General features: G+C 42.8%; 2 protein-coding genes across 2 annotated transcripts; one reads left to right on the top strand and one right to left on the bottom strand.

Moving 5' to 3' along the window:
- Positions 1–3,594: 3,594 nt before the first annotated feature.
- On the bottom strand, positions 3,595–8,725 carry pex3 (peroxisomal biogenesis factor 3). The gene is made up of 12 exons (XM_070544460.1): positions 8,513–8,725; positions 6,403–6,534; positions 6,253–6,334; positions 6,094–6,137; positions 5,885–6,006; positions 5,724–5,790; positions 5,585–5,639; positions 5,135–5,273; positions 4,991–5,061; positions 4,797–4,919; positions 4,564–4,660; positions 3,595–4,318 (listed from the first exon to the last, which is right to left on the bottom strand). Exons 1-12 carry the CDS (start codon positions 8,583–8,585, stop codon positions 4,235–4,237), a joined length of 1,089 nt encoding a protein of 362 aa, XP_070400561.1. The 5' UTR covers positions 8,586–8,725; the 3' UTR covers positions 3,595–4,234.
- A 256-nt stretch (positions 8,726–8,981) lies between these two features.
- On the top strand, positions 8,982–10,458 carry adat2 (adenosine deaminase tRNA specific 2). The gene is made up of 6 exons (XM_070544461.1): positions 8,982–9,214; positions 9,429–9,533; positions 9,669–9,819; positions 9,885–9,991; positions 10,054–10,126; positions 10,303–10,458. Exons 1-6 carry the CDS (start codon positions 9,119–9,121, stop codon positions 10,329–10,331), a joined length of 561 nt encoding a protein of 186 aa, XP_070400562.1. The 5' UTR covers positions 8,982–9,118; the 3' UTR covers positions 10,332–10,458.
- The last annotated feature ends 7,595 nt before the right edge of the window (positions 10,459–18,053 follow it).

Genomic DNA, 18,053 nt, shown 5'->3' on the forward strand with positions numbered 1-18,053 from the left:
GAGATCATGATGTTTTCTCCACAGAATCCTAAAATCTCCACCATAAAACCCGAGTCAGCACAGAAGAAAAGACCCGTTTCTATTCCCGCATCAGGAAAACCAGACTGCCAATCCAGAGCTTGTCCCTCAAGTCCGCCCGGTGATGGAAAACCAAACAGCATTTTGGACACTTCCAACCTAGGAGACCCATGTTCTTCACATCAAACATATCAGAAACGGCAAAAAACAAACAAGAAAACCCTGTTGAGAAAACATGGAGTATTTCTATGAAGCAAGAGATTCCCACGTTTTCACTCCAGGAACAACCTGAAACACTCAGGTGACAGGTGTGCGCTGGAGCCTGGTTCCGATCGAACCAACAGGACGGAGAAGCTGACAGAAAACCACCTCAGCAGCTCTTTGGTCTGAGGCTCGCTGATGGTTCGACCCGCGTCAGACATGTTTGGCCTGGAGTCTCCAGCTCAGGCCCTGAGGCCTAGAAAGCAGCTTTGGGAACAAAATCCTTAAATGGAATTCTGCTGAAATGCCTCCGTGGATCTGGTTGAAATTCCATTTTCTGTATTTAACCCATAAATCTTTTTTTCTATTAGACATAGAAGTTTATCCACGCCGCTAAATGTTAGCATCCGCGTACCTGGTCATACGAGGCCATATTTGTGCCATGTAGAACATATTTCTGTCATTTTAAGACATGTTTTATTGATTATGTTCACAATAACGTGCGACTGACCCGCAGGTCACTCACTTAAAGTGGGCGGAGTCTCTGGAAACAGAAGAGGTCCTCTGATCAGAGCAATGCTCATGGCCAGCCAGACTAACAGACTAGCAGCTAATTTCTGATATTTTCAACCACATCTGTACCAACAATTATCAGTAACTCTAAAACTAAAAACAGATCTCTGGATAAATTGTGAAAGGTTAAAAGCGGGTATTATAATCTTCTAAAACGTTGGTGTGACGTTTTAAAGGTGTCGTTCACTCATTTAATCTATGCATTCATCTGCAGTGGGCTCTGGTAGGAATGAATGCCTCGTACGTAGTACTTGGGGGAAACAAAGCACTGGTGCATTGTTTACAGGAAGAAGAAGTGAGTCACATAATAGCTGAGCTTCAGATGGCAGGATTTGGAGTTTTACTTCCTGATATTCAGACATCTCTCCTCTGATTGGCTAACAGTAACACAACCCTACCACTGACTGTTTGCTCTGCAACGTTTATGTTTTATCTCCACAAATAACACAAGCCTGGAGGAGTTCTGATGTGTGGTGGAGTTGCTGATGCTAACAGTTAGCTTCTACTAGCATAGATGTTCTATGCTGTTTCCTGAACGCTAAACCAACAGCAGCCTTCCCCGTCATGAGTCAAACTCAGTGTGACGTAGATCTGTCAGGATTTTCTAATCCTAGAGTTTCACCGTCTATTTCCTATCAGAAGCTAATGCAGGAGATAGGTGTAGAAGACTATTTCCATGTTCAGCCTGTATGAAACACTTAGTGACCTGTTACAATCAGAAATAATCATTAAAACATGGTTTTTCAGTGTTCCACACCTGTAAGCAAACAGAAATTAGCCGCTAACTTTTAGCGATGTGGCTAGCCAATATTGTGCTCCAACCAGAAGACTTCTTCCTGATTTTAAAGACTCCTCCCACTTTGACATCATGTGGTATATCAAGGGTCACTAACCTGGACCCCATGGGCACCAGGTGGACCACAGGTTCCCTATAACTGCCACCATCTTTTTAAATAACATTTGCATTGAGAAATTTGAAAACGACAATATTGTTAAAAATGCAATAAAACACTCTTGTACATTCGTTCTGAGTGTAATTTTTTAATCTGTTACTTCTTTTTCTTACACAGCGCAGTAAAAATAGTTGTTTTCCTTACAGCTGACATGTTTCAGCTAGCGACTCTAGCCATCATCAGAGCTCGCCGGTGTTGGTGGCGATAAACAGAAGAGATGCCACCAACACCGGCGAGCTCTGATTTTAACCATGAAGCAGCTCTCAGCTTCACAAAGGTCAGCGACCCCGGCTAAATCATCTAAAGTCAAAAAAGGGTCTAATGACAATCCCCAAACTCTGACACGGCTCACGGGTCATCAGCAGCAAAGGTTTAACGCAGGGAATTTGCTCAGAGGTCGGCCATATTGGGAGGGGCAACATAGACCAAAGTGTTTATTTAGACGTGTTTGACAGGATTAAAGTTTTGTTTTGTTTAAATGATGTCACATGATGCAGAAGCTGGACTGTAAAACAAAAACGCTAGAAAAAGACTTGGGGTTGAAGAACAACTTGATGAAACTTTGGTGAGGCTCAAAATGACCCAGGAGCCCCGATAAAAGGCCAAACACTAATCCATAATCAAGCCCTATAATGGTTTGCCCCGCCCAATTGAATAAGACACGAGTGTTAAATATGCTGTGTGCTGATTAGCCGGTTCGCCCAGTGTCTCTCTGCCTGAGGCTAGAAACTCTGTACAGCAGTTATGCAGCATCTCGATGACCCAGAAGGCAAACTGAGAATCTATCTGGCACCCTGTCTACGCCTGAATATTCCCAGTTCATCCTAGAATGTTGGCAGGGATGCTCCGAAATTCTTCTTTGTTCTTTTCCTTCTGCAATAAGCATTAGGGGCTAGCATTAGCAGTAACTTGGGCTAGCACTTCCACGACCAATGTTTATGCCGACTTAAGGAGGAGTGCCTCAGCTTATGACGCGTTAAACCAGCTTTACCCAGACGGACCGTTTCTCCGTAGCCATGATAACATCACTCACTCCCACAGGAAACAGGTCAGACCCCCCCCCCCCCCCCCCGCTTTTATTCAACAAGATAAACGTGGTTTGGATTTTTTCTACCCCATTAAAACTATGGAAATAAAAAAACTTCAACTGCCGGGAACAGATTCGGGTTTAATTTGTATTTATAACATATTTATGTAAATTATTAAATCATTCAGCATATTTTATTTGGTCCATTTTCAATTTAAATCTCCTTTAGATCATCAAGAGTTACAGGATCGTGTTAATAAACTCAGATGTTGAAGTAAACCCCAAACACAGCTGGGTTCTGTCTTAGTAGGCCTCTGATGAATAAAAGTTTTGATCTGCAAGTGTTTCCATTAACATCGTGGAGTTTTTTGTCGTGGAAAACGATGTATTTCACTCGTAATTAACTTTCCACCACAGTAAACCACAAGAAAACCCCACTGGTGATCAGACAGGTAGACCTATGAAAGCTCACTTCCTTGTAGGAGCGTTTGATTCCCTCCGATAATAACAGACGTGATGAGAATAACGCTCCGATAATTAGTTCCTTTTGTTAGATTAAGTAATTAATGGAGGGCTTCCTCTTTGTTGAGTCACCAAAATGCCTCCAAACCAAGCAGGCAGCCAGGAGCAGAGCGCCCCCTGCTGGCGGCGTCCAGGAAATACCTCTAACATGCAGAAGATTTTAATTAATGACATTTTAATGTCATTTAAACGTTTTATTAGTCTTTTAACCTCCAAAAACTCTTCCCCTAAAACGGAAACAACCCATAAATAAATTTAAAAAACCCATAGGATTCGTATCCAATGTAAAAACACAAGGGCCATCAATAAAACCTGAGTTTTAATGAGGATTAGCATGATTTAGAAAATAAAACCAGGACTCAGGGGATTTGGGAGCAGACTCGTGGGCCTTTCCCAGAATCCTTTAATTCCATTATTTGTTGATTTTCATAATAAAACTACTTCATTATAAACTAGAGATTTCATCCAATTGGATTCAATTTATTACATCTGACTTTGTTTTCATTACTTCCTTAAACACCATATTTCACTATGAAACACAGATTTAATCCCACAGTTCCGGATCAACGGGTCTGAAGTTAAACGAAATCCGGACTGATGTTCGGGGAAACGGATGAAGGAGAAAGAAAATTAATCCAGAAAGTTTGTGGGAAAATCTGAAGTGATCCGTTCTTAATCCCATCAGCAGATTTTTAGTTTCTGTCCTTTAAACCACCTCAGAGTACAAAGACTCCAGTTCCCATGATGCAACGCTCCGAGCGGCTTCGGTCCGTCGGTTCCTTCATCTCACGGAGCCCACACGCTCCCGGGGTTCTGGTAAAATATAATTTTCCATAAATCTTTCTGATGGTTGCAGAGACTCCCAGAGGAAGGAGGCGCCGTCGGACTGGGACCAGTCTCCCGTCTCCTCCTCTTCCTCGCCGCGTTTGAGAGTCCCGGATCATTTCTGCAGCTCCTGAGGCGTGCTGAAGGACTCGTAAACGTTGGCGGCGAACTCCTTCACCTGATCGTTCAGCAGCAGGTCCTGAAGGGTTCACGGGAATAAAAACACAAAGACGTGTTTCTGTCTGAGCCGGAGTCGGGTTAGCGGCCATCTTTAAAAATAAACACACATCCTCTCAAACATTCACTTTAGCAGAAATGTGACCGACTGTAAACAAGCAGGATAAAAACGAGTTTGGTTCATCCAGACGAAAGCTGAAACGACTCGTCAGAAGAGCAGCAGGTGGTGACTCGTGTATTTCTGCTGACTCGGCGGTTCGACTCTACCTGAACGAAGAGGCTGGGCGTCTCGCTGCAGATGCTGTTGATCTGACCGTTGATGATGGGGACGATCTTCGCCAGCGGCAGGCTGACCGCAGCCAGACTGGTGGCACATGGAGGAGGGGGTTACTATGGTAACAAGGATATGACCCCGCCCATTTTCATAGAGTTGTCATTTTAAATTCATATTTCTGGTTTGAAAGGGTAAAGTCACAAATCTAGCTCACAACGTTCCTCACCTGTCAGGTGCAGAGTTGGGGGCGGAGTCACCAGGAGGCGGGCGGAAGAACTCAGCCAGGTTGTCAAGGAGAAGAGAGAAAGCTCGGTTCAGACAAATGTTCAGAATGGTGCCGAAGTCCGGACTGAAGTCACAAAACAGGAAGTTAGATCGTTTTTAAACACACAAACAGAAACAACCAGGTGCGGCGCTCACCTGTCCAACATGTCTCTGGTCTCGTTCAACAGTCTGATGGTCATGACGTCGTTCTCGGTTAATCCACACGCCTGAACGGGCGGCACAAACATCACGGTTATTATTCATCAGTGAGCGCCGCCGTGGTCGGGCCTCGCCGCTCACCTGCTCAGCCAGGGCGTTCTCGTCGTCCGCCAGCAGGAAGCGGGACATCGGGCGCTCCGAGTCGGACTCCACCTCGGCTCTGATCCAGCTCAGCTGCTGCTCCAGCTCCAGCAGGGACAAACTCTGCTTCAGAGACACGCTGGACACCAACGGGAGACTCGTCAACTGCTGTTCTACTACGGAGGGCCAGAAGGGCCAAAATCAACAAATAACTCAAATCTGACACGAATGAGACTAAAATATAAAAACATATTTTAAAAACTTTAAGGTTTTGTTTTATGATTCAATAAATAAGACTTTTTAAGTTTAAGACATGTTAAATAAATACTGAATTCTTTATTTTTTATTGTATTGTGGCACTTTTGGCTCTCCGTACACCACAATCATGCGATCACACAAATAAAAATGTGTGACTTTCGGACGTTTTGCAGACAGAAACCTAAAACTCACCTTCCCAGCGAGCGCTGCACGGCCCTCTTCACCACTGTTATTAACTCGTTTAACCCTGGGGAGACGCGCGGAGACGTTACACAACCCACACACACGCTAGGGTCTGAAGTCAATCTGCAGGAGGAGATCTGTCCCCTACCGTCTCCGAGGAGATGCTGGATGCTGGACAAGTACTGCTGCTGGACGTCTGCAGGAGCCAGAGGATTCTGGGTAATAAAAAGCAAACATCAGATCCTCGTTTCTTTCCATTTCCCTGCCGAGCTTCCACACCTGCAGCGCGTGGTGCAGCTCCATCCTCACCGTTATGCTCTTCCCTACAGAGTTATCCAGGTACAGGTAACCTCCGATGATGTTGAGCTGCACTCGAAGGAGAACCACCAGCATGCAAGTGCTGTAGACGGCCACGATGGTGCGGGTGAAGCCTGAAGACCACAAACAACAGATCCTGAGTCTCAGGAGGCCAGAAAAAAAATACTTTAATCAAATGTTCTGCCGAGTTTAAAACTTACTGATGATTTTTAAATCTTCCCAGATCTCCAGTTTATTAGCTGGTCTGGAGGAAAAAGATTTAAACATCTTTATTTAAACACCTAAAACAAGCAAATGTGTATTTTGTGTTAGATAACAGAATAAAGTCTGATGATGGGAACGCTAATGTGTCGTCTGACTTGGTCTTCAGCAGCGCGGTGAGCGTCTCGGAGTTCAGCTGAGCGACGACGGCCTCTCTGAGCGGCGGGAGCATCGACAGAACTGAAACACAGAAACGGTGAGCCTCGCTCCTCAGCTCAGGCCGACCCTAGCCCTTACCCTAACCCTACCGGTCATGTTGCAGGTTCGCTGGTTGCTCTCGAAGTGGAACTGCCGTCTGGCCTGGGCGATGTACTCCGTCGCCTCCTTCTCTTGGATGTCTCTGATCTTCTTTTGGGCATATCTTCCAAAAATGTAAACTCCTGAGAAGGAACCAAATAGGAGGTGAACACAAAAACATGGAGGGCCAGCTGCAGCACCGTGGGGGGATCCGTTATATTCTGATATTTTTTAAACTAAATAGCAAAAGAAGCCATCTGTTATTATTCAGCTTTGAAAGAAAAATACTAAACAGATTTTAACAGGAACCAAACCCGAACCTGGTTCCATAGGAGTTCAGAGAACTGCAGCAGAGAAGAGCTCAGCTGCTCCGGAGCATACAGGTGTGTGTTAATGCTGCAGGTCAGGAAACACTGAACAAGTGTGGCCGGCTTAGAAAGGCTGCAGGAGAAATCCTGAACAAGACTTCTAGAGCAATAGCCTTTGGACCAAAGTGGTGTTTACCCATAATGCACAGCAGAGCCCTCTGATATGGGCTGTATGACCGGTGTCAGAGCTTGGTCAGCATTGCCGGCAGTAAGTCGGGCTCGTTCCCAGGGAGAGTTGGACTCTGCCAAGGCTGCCCTTTGTCACCGATTCTGTTCATAACCTTCATGGACAGGATTTATGGGCGCAGCCAAGGTGTTGAGGATATCCATTATGGTGGCCTGAGGATCAGGTCTCTGCTTTTTGCAGATGATGTGGTCCTGTTGGCTTCATCAGAACGTGATCTTCAGTTTTCGCTGGAGCGGTTTGCAGCTGAGTGTGACGCAGCTGGGATGAGAATCAGCTCCTCTAAATCTGAGACCATGAGAAAATGGTAGAATGCCCTCTCCAGGTCAGGGATGAGGTCCTGCCCCAAGTGGAGGAGTTTGAGTATCTCGGGGTCTTGTTCACAAGTGAGGGAAAACTGGAGCGTGAATAGGCGGATTGGTGCTGCATCTGCAGTGATGCGGCCATTGCACCAGTCTGTCGTGGTGAAGAGAGAGTTGAGTCGGAAGGCGAAGCTCTCTATTTACCGGTCGATCTACGTTCCTACCTTCACCTATGGTCATGAGCTTTGGGTAGTGACAGAAAGAACGAGATCACGGATACAAGCGGCCGAAATGAGTTTTATCCGAAGAGCGGCTGGGCTCTCCCTTAGAGATAGGGTGAGAAGCTCAGTCATTCGGGAGGGGCTCGGAGTAGACCCGCTGCTCCTCCACATCGAGAGGAGCCAGTTGAGGTGGCTCGGGCATCTGGACAGGATGCCTCCTGGACGCCTCCCTGGTGAGGTTTTCCGGGCACGTCCAACCGGGAGGAGGCCTAAAGGTAGACCCAGGACACGGTGGAGGGACTATGTCTCTCACCTGGCCAGGGAACGCCTTGGGATTCCCCCAGAGGAGCTGGCCCAAGTGGCTGGGGAGAGGGAAGTCTGGGCCTCTAGCCTTAGGCTACTGCCCCCGCGACCTGACTCCCGGATAAGCAGATGAAAATGGATGGATGGATGGATGGCACAGCAGAACGTTAGGAGAAACCCAAACCGCTCCCGCTAGCTGTGGACAAGGTGGTGGAGGGGTGATGGTTTGGGCTCCCAGCAAAAATGAGACCATGAAAACCAGACTGGGTAATAAATCTGGACACGGATCCCAAACGCAGCTAGAATCATGTGGCAATGATCAAAGTCCAGACCTCCACCCCCACCGAAAGCTTGTGATGAGACGTTGGGGAGCAAATGGTGCAAATCCCACAACTCATAAGTGGGCCAGAATTCCTCCAGAACCGCGCAAGGCTCACATGATCCTCACATAAAGTTTCACTACAGTGAATCATGTTTACATCAGAGACAGGGAGAAATGTGATGTTGTGCAGCACAGAGATAAAAAATACATATCTGTAAGCATTTTTAGTTTTGACAAATATGACAAAAACATTTTATATTTGAATCGGTAAAGTATTCTAAAGCCGAAAAAAAGATCATCTTAATGTTCCTAATCGCTCTTTAAATAACTTTTAAAATACACATGGTTCATTTTATCACCAAAACTAGTTTTTAAAGGGTTTATTCGTGGTGTCCGGCGTGTGTGGGGACTACCCCCTTACCTCCAACGACTGCTCCGGTGAAAATGAATTTCTTTTTATGGCGTTTTATAAAATTCCAGACAGACGAAAACATCTTCAGGAAAGTAGAACTCCAAAACCCCTCCGCACTTTTATCTCTTGGCTTCACTTTTTAATAAACATTTTAGTGGAAGAGTTTCTGACTGCAGCTCTTAGCTACCAAGCTAACTGTCACAAATTTGCTGATCAAGGGTGTAGCTGAGACATCCGGTTTAGGACTTCAAAATAAAACGCTCTGGGCAACGGAAGTGCAAATGATCATTAGATAATAGAATTGCGAATCCACGTCACATTAAAATAAAGAAACGGTTGTACTAATTAAGTGCTGTTCTATAATCAATGAGAACTATAAAATAATTGGTCCTGGCAAATCTTCCTGACATTTGTGGGAACATTCTACTTCCGGTTTTAGCGCACAATTTGTGAGAAAGGTGATTGGTCGCATCCGAAAGTGGTCCGTTTAATATTATCTTCCCCCACTGTGCTAAGCGCTTCAAATGAGTGACTAAAAGCTGAAAATACGCTCCAAAAACTGAATTTAACTAAATATCTCCAGTTTCAAAGATATTTTACATCACTCCTGACGCCATGGGATCAGAGGAGGGTGAAAATCCTGATTCTTTGGAGCGGTTTTGTCCGACTGATGAGGAAATAGAGAAATGGATGTGCAGCGCTTTTGAAATGGTAATGTCTTCATTCAAATGTAGCGAAGAAACATTTAATTTTTTTAAATAAGTTTTTATGATAAATGATTTTGTAATCATAAGTTGGTATCAACCAAATGAAAACGAACAGGAATTGTTTTGTTTGATTGGCTGAAACGTGTGTTAGATATTTCTGGTTCAGGAGTATAAGGCGCCTGGTGGTGGTGAGCTGAATGTTGAATGTGTTTCTGCAGGCCAGAGATGCTCTGGAGAACGGAGAAGTTCCTGTAGGATGTCTGATGGTTTACAAGGATGAAGTGGTGGGGAGAGGGAGGAATGAAGTCAACGAGACTAAAAATGTAGGAAAAATCTAAACAACCTTTAAAGAGCCTTACAGCAGGATCAGTCAGGACATAAGATCCTGGTGGTCTCCAGGAGCTAAAACTGTGTTGGCTTCATCATGAGACCAGTTCAAAATTTCTGATGGTTTTCAGGCAACTCGTCACGCTGAGATGGTCTCCTTGGACCAGGTCTTGGACTGGTGTCGCCATAGCAACCTGGACACAAAGAGCGTGTGTGAGCAGACTGTCCTGTACGTCACAGTGGAGCCGTGCATCATGTGTGCCGCAGCCCTGCGCCTCGTCAGTATCCTCCCCCGACCTGAGAGTGTGTGTGTGTGTGTGTGTTTGTTGTCCTTAACCAGCTCCCAGATATCCCCGTGGTTGCCTACGGTTGCAGAAACGAGCGTTTTGGGGGGTGCGGATCAGTTCTGGACATTTCCTCTGCAGACCTTCCTCACACTGGGACCACATTTAAGGTGTTTATTCATTTGTGCCACGTTGACCAGCTGCTCACTGTTTTATAAACACGTGTGTTCAGTGTGTTTCAGGCCACAGAGCAGAAGAAGCCATAGAGATGCTCAAAACTTTCTATAAGCAAGAAAATCCAAATGGTAAAATGTTTGATTACTGACCAGCTAATAAACCAATGTTGATGTTACTGAAAAGTTATTTAACTCTTTCTGACAAAAATACCTTTACATCAGAAATCGTTTCAGTTCTGACAACTGATTTATTCCAATTCATTTGCTCAGAGAATTAAAATCAATTATTCTTTTGTCTGTTTCAGCCCCAAAGCCCAAACCAAGGAAGGACTGACCTGAACAAATTGTTTTAATGTGTATTTTATAGATTTTTATTGTAATAAAATCATTTTTATTTCTAGATAATGACTTTTAATGTCTTATTTCCTCATTTCTCCAGTTCCCCAGCATGGGCGCTCTTTACCAGCTGACCTGTAAAACTGAATGAAGAGGAAAACACAGAAACATGAAGCTGCAGTTAAAACTAAATGTCAAAAATCATAAAGTTTAACATTTCTGAGGATTTGGGGGGTTTATTGGTTTGTGGAATCATGGAGGCAGAAGTTTGTAGTGAAACTGCAGATGTAAAACAAACCACTGTGTGTGTGTGTGTTATCCATGGTTCTGATTGGCGACATCAGCTCCAAACGTTTCACGCTGTGATGCAAGATGTCGACCATCAGCACACAGATCGCTCCCACACATCAAGCTGTCACGATGTGTCCACATGCATGCACGCATTGTGTGTGTGTGTGTGTGTGAGAGATACTATTTTAACACCAAAAATAATTGATTTAATAGGGAAAAAGAATCAGCTAATTCTTCCTCTTTCCCTTGCAGCTGATTTCCTAAAAGCTGGAGAAAATCGTCTCCTTCACATACCTAAAGAGAAAATACATTAAAAACATTAAACCTCAATGAAATTGATTAGTTGTGACCAAAAACAAGTTTGACCCATAATTAAACAGCATTTTGCTTTCATTTGACATTTAAAAAAAAAAGAAGTTCATGTGTCCGGAAAATATTTGTGCATTCTTCATTATGATTATTGTTATTATTTTTTGTAAGAAGAAGAATATGCTAATATGAAAGTAGTTGATAAACACTGCATTTAGTAAGCTGCTGTGTTTAAAAGCAACAATAAAACATTACCGACATGATTCTCACTTTACAGACTTTCTGTTGAATATACTGATGACCCTCCCTTGTTTTTATTTAGACACAGGGCTATTTTGTTTATGTGCTGGTTTAGAAGTGGTTTAGAAAATAAAGTTGGATTGGAACGTCTGAGCGCGTGCTTCCCTCGTGTATTCGAATCCCGTAACTGCAACTTCGGAGTCGTTTACCGTTGCTAGACAACACCCAGGCAAAATCTGACTCAAACGGGTTTTATCACATATACACTGCTTGTGAAAACATGTCGGAAGATAACGTTATTGTGATAGAGAAAGTCACGGTTGAAAGAGTTGTTCTGAAGGTCCCCAAGGAGGATATCAAGAACACACACCGGGAAGGTGACCCTTTACCGTTGCTAAACACCCAGGCAAAATCTGACTCAAACGGATTTTATCACATACACTGCTTGTGAAAACATGTCGGAAGATAACGTAATCGTGATAAAGTCACGGTTGAAAGAGTGGTTCTGGAGGTCCCCCTGGAGGATAAGAACACACACCGGGAAGGTGACCCTTTACCGTTGCTAGACAACACCCAGGCAAAATCTGACTCAAACGGATTTTATCACATACACTGCTTGTGAAAACATGTCGGAAGATAACGTTTACTTAGAAGTATACTCCTTGGGACTAAATTGGGCCACTAAAGTATACTTGAAGTATACTACAAGTATACTTCAAAGTAATAATTTAAGTTTATTTGTAGTGTACTTCTGATATAATTGAGTATACATTTCTCTTTGAAAGTATACTTAAAGTAACATCACAAGTGTACTTGGAGTGTTCTTCTGAAATAATTAAGTATACTTTTGTCCTTGAAAGTATACTTAAAGTAACAATATAAGTTTACTTTTCATACAATTGAGTATACTTTTCTTCTTGAATGTACTTAAAATATACTTTAAGTAACAATATAAGTTTACTTATAGAGTACTTCAGATATAATTGAGTACTTTTCTCCTTGAAAGTATACTTTTAAGTTTACTTGTAGTGTACCTCTGATATAATTGAGTATAATTTTCTCCTTGGAAGTATTTTTAAAAGTAACAATATAAGTTTACTTGTAGTGTACTCCTGATATAGTCGAGTATACTTTTCTCATTGAAAGTATACTTAAAAGTAACAGTATAAGTTTACTTCTAATAAAATTGAGTAAACTTTTGCCCTTGAAAGTACACTTAAAAATAAACTTTAAGTAACATTATAAGTTTACTTGTAGTGTACTTCAGAAATAATTGAGTATACTTTTCTCTTTGAATGTATACTTAAAATTATACTTAAAGTAATATGTTTACTTGTAGTGTACTTCTTATATAATTGAGTATACTTAGTTTTGAAAGTACACTTTACAGTAAACTTGACGTAATATTCTTTTAGTACATTTTAGTATCTCTATTTTTTCTATAAACACATACTGCAAGTAACATTTAACATCTGCTATTTGCTTACTACCAATACATTTAATTTCCACTATTTACTGATACTTCGTCTTTATGCAGAGAAAAAAAAATTAAATAAAATAGCTAAGTCATTTTGTTTAAATTGATTAAACAGAGAGAATTAGAACAGAACAAAAACAGACCTGTTTACCAGGATTAATCAAAGATGAGAACGCAAACTGTTCTGAACATGACGCGTTAATTCTGTCCATTTTGAAAGACTTTTTAAAAATGCCTTTAAAAAAATCAGTCCATTTTATGGATCCACTTGCTTGGTTGTTGATGCCTTTTTGAAGTTTTCATTGTTGCATTTCTTTCGTGTTATTTTTCTTACATCTTGAACGCAGAGATGGAAACTTCAACTGAGCATGCCCTGTGAACACACAAAGCAAAAACATGAACACTTGAACTGTTAGGTGAACTCTGACACCACAAAATCTTTACAGTTCATACACCGTAAACCCGAATAAGTAGGCAGAACTCAAAAAATGTAAGGCAATCAGTTGCCTCATATTTTCTGAGTTTATAAACTCAGATATTTGACTATATCAGATCATAAATAAACTTAAATATTTGGAGTTTATATTAAATATATTTTCAGGTTATGATCAAATTAAAATTACTGATTAAGCCAACTAAAACAGAAAATAAAACAAAATTTGAAAGAAACAATTACAAACGAACACTTTTCAAATCTGGACAAATGGTAAATGGTAAATGGCCTGTATTTGATATAGCGCCTTCTAGAGTCCTGGAACCCCCCAAGGCGCTTTACAACACAATCAGTCATTCACCCATTCACACACACATTCACACACTGGTGGGGATGAGCTACGATGTAGCCACAGCTGCCCTGGGGCGCACTGACAGAGGCGAGGCTGCCGAGCACTGGCGCCACCAGTCCCTCCGACCACCACCAGCAGGCAACGTGGGTTAAGTGTCTTGCCCAAGGACACAACGACAGCGACAGATTGAGCGGGACTCAAACCCGCAACCTTCCGATTACGGGGCGAGCACTTAACTCCTGTGCCACCGTCGCCCATCAACAGCAGCAGTGTGTAGTCTTTCTTTGAGTATGTGGTTTAAAGCAACATCAGGATGCACATCAGTTCAACATTAACAAAATATGAATTACACTAACCACTACCAAGTAAGACAGTGAGTACTTTATGCCATTTGGCATGAAACCAGTTGAGTATTGAATCAGATTAGCCTATTAGCATTAGATGCTAATGGGCTAATCCGATTAAATTATTCATGCTAAACTAAAGACACAAATGGAGTTGCCAGACTCCGAACGGCTGGACGAACAGCGAAAAGGTAAAACTCAACTGTTCCTCCCACTGTCTTCATGAGTGACCCCGCGAGGAAAGTTGACCATTGAGCAGGATTGATGGTTTATCCCTTGAGGTCCACGTGGCAGGGGTGAGGTGGTGCTCACCCTCACCCCTGCCACAGGGACCCAAGGGATGAACCATCAACCCTGCTCAATGGTCAACTTTCCTCGCGGGGTCACACCCATTAGGACAGTGGGAGGGTTATCTCAAGGAGAAGTGGAAAATGAACATATTTGCCCAAATGGTGGTGTGTTACTTTAACATCAACAATTAAAGAGCAGACAAATAGTAAATTACATTGTGGATGTGGACAATGCTCCAACAGAGTGAGCCATCTGAATCCACCACTCTTTCAGATTTTGAGTTACACATGTAACATCAGGTCATTTTTGACTCTGCAGCTTGGGTGACAGTTTAGACTCATCAAGACCAAGTAAGATTTTCTGCGTGGACTCAAATGTGTTGGTCAGTCCCTTCGGATAATCTAGATGTAAGGCATAGATGAGGCCGAACATTACCAGGAAGGCATCAGGAAGCCTGGAGAGGTTGACAATCACATCACCCTCTAGGATAACAGATTCTCACTGGGTCGTACGTAACTGGACTCTCGGCATCATCGGTGATGGTTGTCAGGAGGACAACTGCTGCATCCCTGAGGTCCGGCTCATTGGTATCATCCTTACAAAAATGAAAGGGAGATCATACACTAATCACATTTGAACTGAAACTCTGACTGTGGCCATTTTTATTTCAGTAGATTGTCATGTAAATAATAAATGCAGTCTGATAAGACTCCTGTTTAGGGCTGGGCAACATATCAAAGATTTATCGTTATCCAAGTTCTTGTCTCTCATCCAGATAATTTTTCCCATGTCAATAAATTTGATAATAAAAAAATGAAAAGATGTGTAAGTTGGCCTCATTTATGTCCCATTAAGAAGCTGTAGCACCTTGAGTCATGTAAAATTTTAGTCAATGGCTGTGTCTCAATTCAGGGTCTGCATCCTACGTCGGCCGGATTCGTCGGCCGGTTACGTCACAGCGCCGCGACTAGGCCTGTCCCAATTCGAAGACTCCTTCAAATGCGGTCGACGAATGCAGCCTTCTTTTCGCCTGAATGAAGGATGGGTCCGGTGTATCCTTCAACAGGTAGCATTTCCCAAGATGCCTTGCGGGCCGGCCGGCAGAAAAACTTAAAAACAATGGCGGACAGTGAAGCGGGAGCTGTCGGAGAGGATTGCGCATATAAATGTCAGTATAAACTTGAAAACTGTTAGGTTAAGGACTTTTTGTGATACATGAACGTTATTTTAGTTAGAAATGTTACAGTAAAAGTGCTTGTATTGCGGTCTCGGCTCGTATGTTCGGTCGCTCGGTGTCGTACTTCTCCCGCTACGTTTTCCCCTGATTTTAATAGAAGTTTGTATTTTAGGGACAACAGAGAAAACCAGGGAATTTATTAAGCTTAGGGCGGAGATGGACCACATGATCACTGGAGCAAAGTATTCGGCGGCTGTGGCATGGAGGTACAATAACATCTCATATTTTAAAAACTCGTTTTTTATTTTTTTCTGCGAAAACATGAAAGGAATAACCCGTTGTCCTCTTTTCTCTTCCTGTTTCTTTTCTTACATGTTTGTTAAGACTATTCTGGAGAAAATGGGCATCCAGGGGAAGGTGACAGCGATGGCCAGCTTCTGGAGCTGATCAGAGAGGACATGCAGAGGGAGGCAGAGCAGCAGAGGGCACAGGAGAGAAGGGAGAACTTTGACAGGCTTTTTACTTTGCTAGAAAAAAATGGTTAATAAAGATTAAACATGTACATATAAAAGAAATATCTAAATAAAATCAGTTCTGCATTAAACTCTTGAATTTTATTTTGGTTTACAAATGAGAATTGTTTACTAGACCCGCTGGGTCTTAAAGTCTTAAAAGGTGATAAATGGGTTTTGGTCAAATTAAGACCCTTAGAAAGTATTAAAAACTATTATCACATCTTTGCTCAGGCTCAGCTTGTCGAAAGTATTTTCTCCGAATTAGCTCTCCAACAGTCAAGGAAATGATTAAAGATCTAAATAAAACTTCGAGCTCCATCGTTTAAAGTTCCTTCTCCCTTCTGCTCAGCGGTTCCACGGTTGCTAGGCGACGGAACGTTCGCCGAGGGAGTTCATGAAGGCTAGGCCCGTCCAAATTCACAGCCGTTAACATCCGGTCTACCCGGCCGACGGAGGACCCAGCCCACGTCGGCCGAGTGGGCTGGGTCCTTCGAAGGATGCAGACCCTGAATTGAGACACAGCCAATGTAATACATGAGACAGCCCCATCTAGTGGACAAATATTGTTGCTGCGCATTCCTGTAGTTATCGTCTACTTATCGTTATCGAGGTGAGATCTTCAATATATCGTGATATTGATTTTAGGCCATATCGCCCAGCCCTACTCCCGTTCATTCTGTTGCTTTGTGCTCTCATTTACGAATAAAGTGAGATGGCTCCAGTGTGTGCCAGTGTTATGCTAATGAAAGCTGCTTGAATTCTTTGCAGTGATTGTTGATTTTTCTCAGTGCCTTAAAGCCTGCCACACATGAGGGCCATCTGCTGAGCAAACGGCCTCGAATGACCGCTTGCTCAGCAGATACCTCGCCACGTGCGCCTGATTTTCACAAGAGTTTTCCGCCTCACGAGACGCTGAGGTGAATATCTGACCAGTTAAGATATTTTCCGCCTCACAGGGGTAAAAACTCGCTGTGTGCGCGTTACTGAGCTGCTGGTTGAGCTGAAATATTCTAGTGGCCAACCAAAGCACGTTCTCCGCTCACATGACCCCAACATGGCAGCCCCCTGTCTGCATGTCAGAAAAGAAACAACACAGAGACAGAGCTGGAAACGGAGGAAATGCCTATCCTTTTTTGTTGATGAAACGTCGCCACCACCGGCATTTGAAGGTTAGGAAAATATGGGTACAGTAGCTGGAAAGATGGACCAGGCAAGGATTTTATGCCAATTTACTCCAAGAGATGCACCTGGAAGACCCAGAATCCTTCCGAAAGGGTAATGGAAACAGTGGGCCCATCGATCCACAAGGTACCGTTTTGTTTATTTTTCAGACACGCAGACAGGGCAAGGGGCTGCATCTGAATACATCTTGGGGTCATGTGAGCGGAGAAAGTGCTTTGATTGGCCACTAGAATATTTCAGCTCAGCCAGCAGCTCAGTAGTGCGCACACAGCGAGTTTTTACCCCTGTGAGGCGGAAAATATCTAACTGGTCAGATATTCACCTCAGCGTCCCGTGAGGCGGAAAGCTCAATGAAAATCAGGCGCACATGGCGAGCAATCAGCTGAGCAAACAGTCATTCGAGGCCGTTTGCTCAGCTGATTGCTCTCGTGTGTGGCAGGCTTAAACATCTTGCCAAAGGTTTGTAGTTGAAACAATGGCACATTTTCCAAAATGTTCATGTGTTGTCCTTGTGTTGTCTTTATGCATAAATAAATAGAATGAATTGTTCAAATTTACAATACTGGGACTTACCACACATGTCCTCAAAAACCCAGAGGTTTCCTCACGTAGATAGACAGGAAGGGCATGGAGAACAGTGGTACGCCTTGTGTGGACATCATGCAATTCCTAAGAAGATTATTAAGAGTGTAAATACTGTCAAGTTTACTAATCAAACTCAATGCCAAACTGCTCTGACCAATTTTCCAAGACAGTGATATCTGCATCTAAATCCAATGATAAACTGCTGAATTCAAAAGTTAATTTGAATTGTTTAACATTACATAATACGGAGGGGTATTAGGGCCACTGAAGAAAAAAAAAAGATTTCTGAAAATAAATAAATAAATAAAATGAAGTCAGAATTCTGACATTTATCTCAGTATTCAATTGTTTCCTTCAGTGGCCCTAATACTGCCTTATTGCCTAAGAGTATTGAGTCACTGAAGAAGAAAAAAAAAAGAATTGAGAAAAAAATTCAGATAATTTCAAAATTCTGGGATTAAAGTCAGAATTCTGACTTTTTTCATAAACCTAAAACAAAACAAACAAAAAACTATTTAGGATTT

Source organism: Nothobranchius furzeri, chromosome 2 (genome assembly GCF_043380555.1).
Source record: "Nothobranchius furzeri strain GRZ-AD chromosome 2, NfurGRZ-RIMD1, whole genome shotgun sequence".
NCBI classification, from domain to species: Eukaryota; Metazoa; Chordata; class Actinopteri; order Cyprinodontiformes; family Nothobranchiidae; genus Nothobranchius; species Nothobranchius furzeri.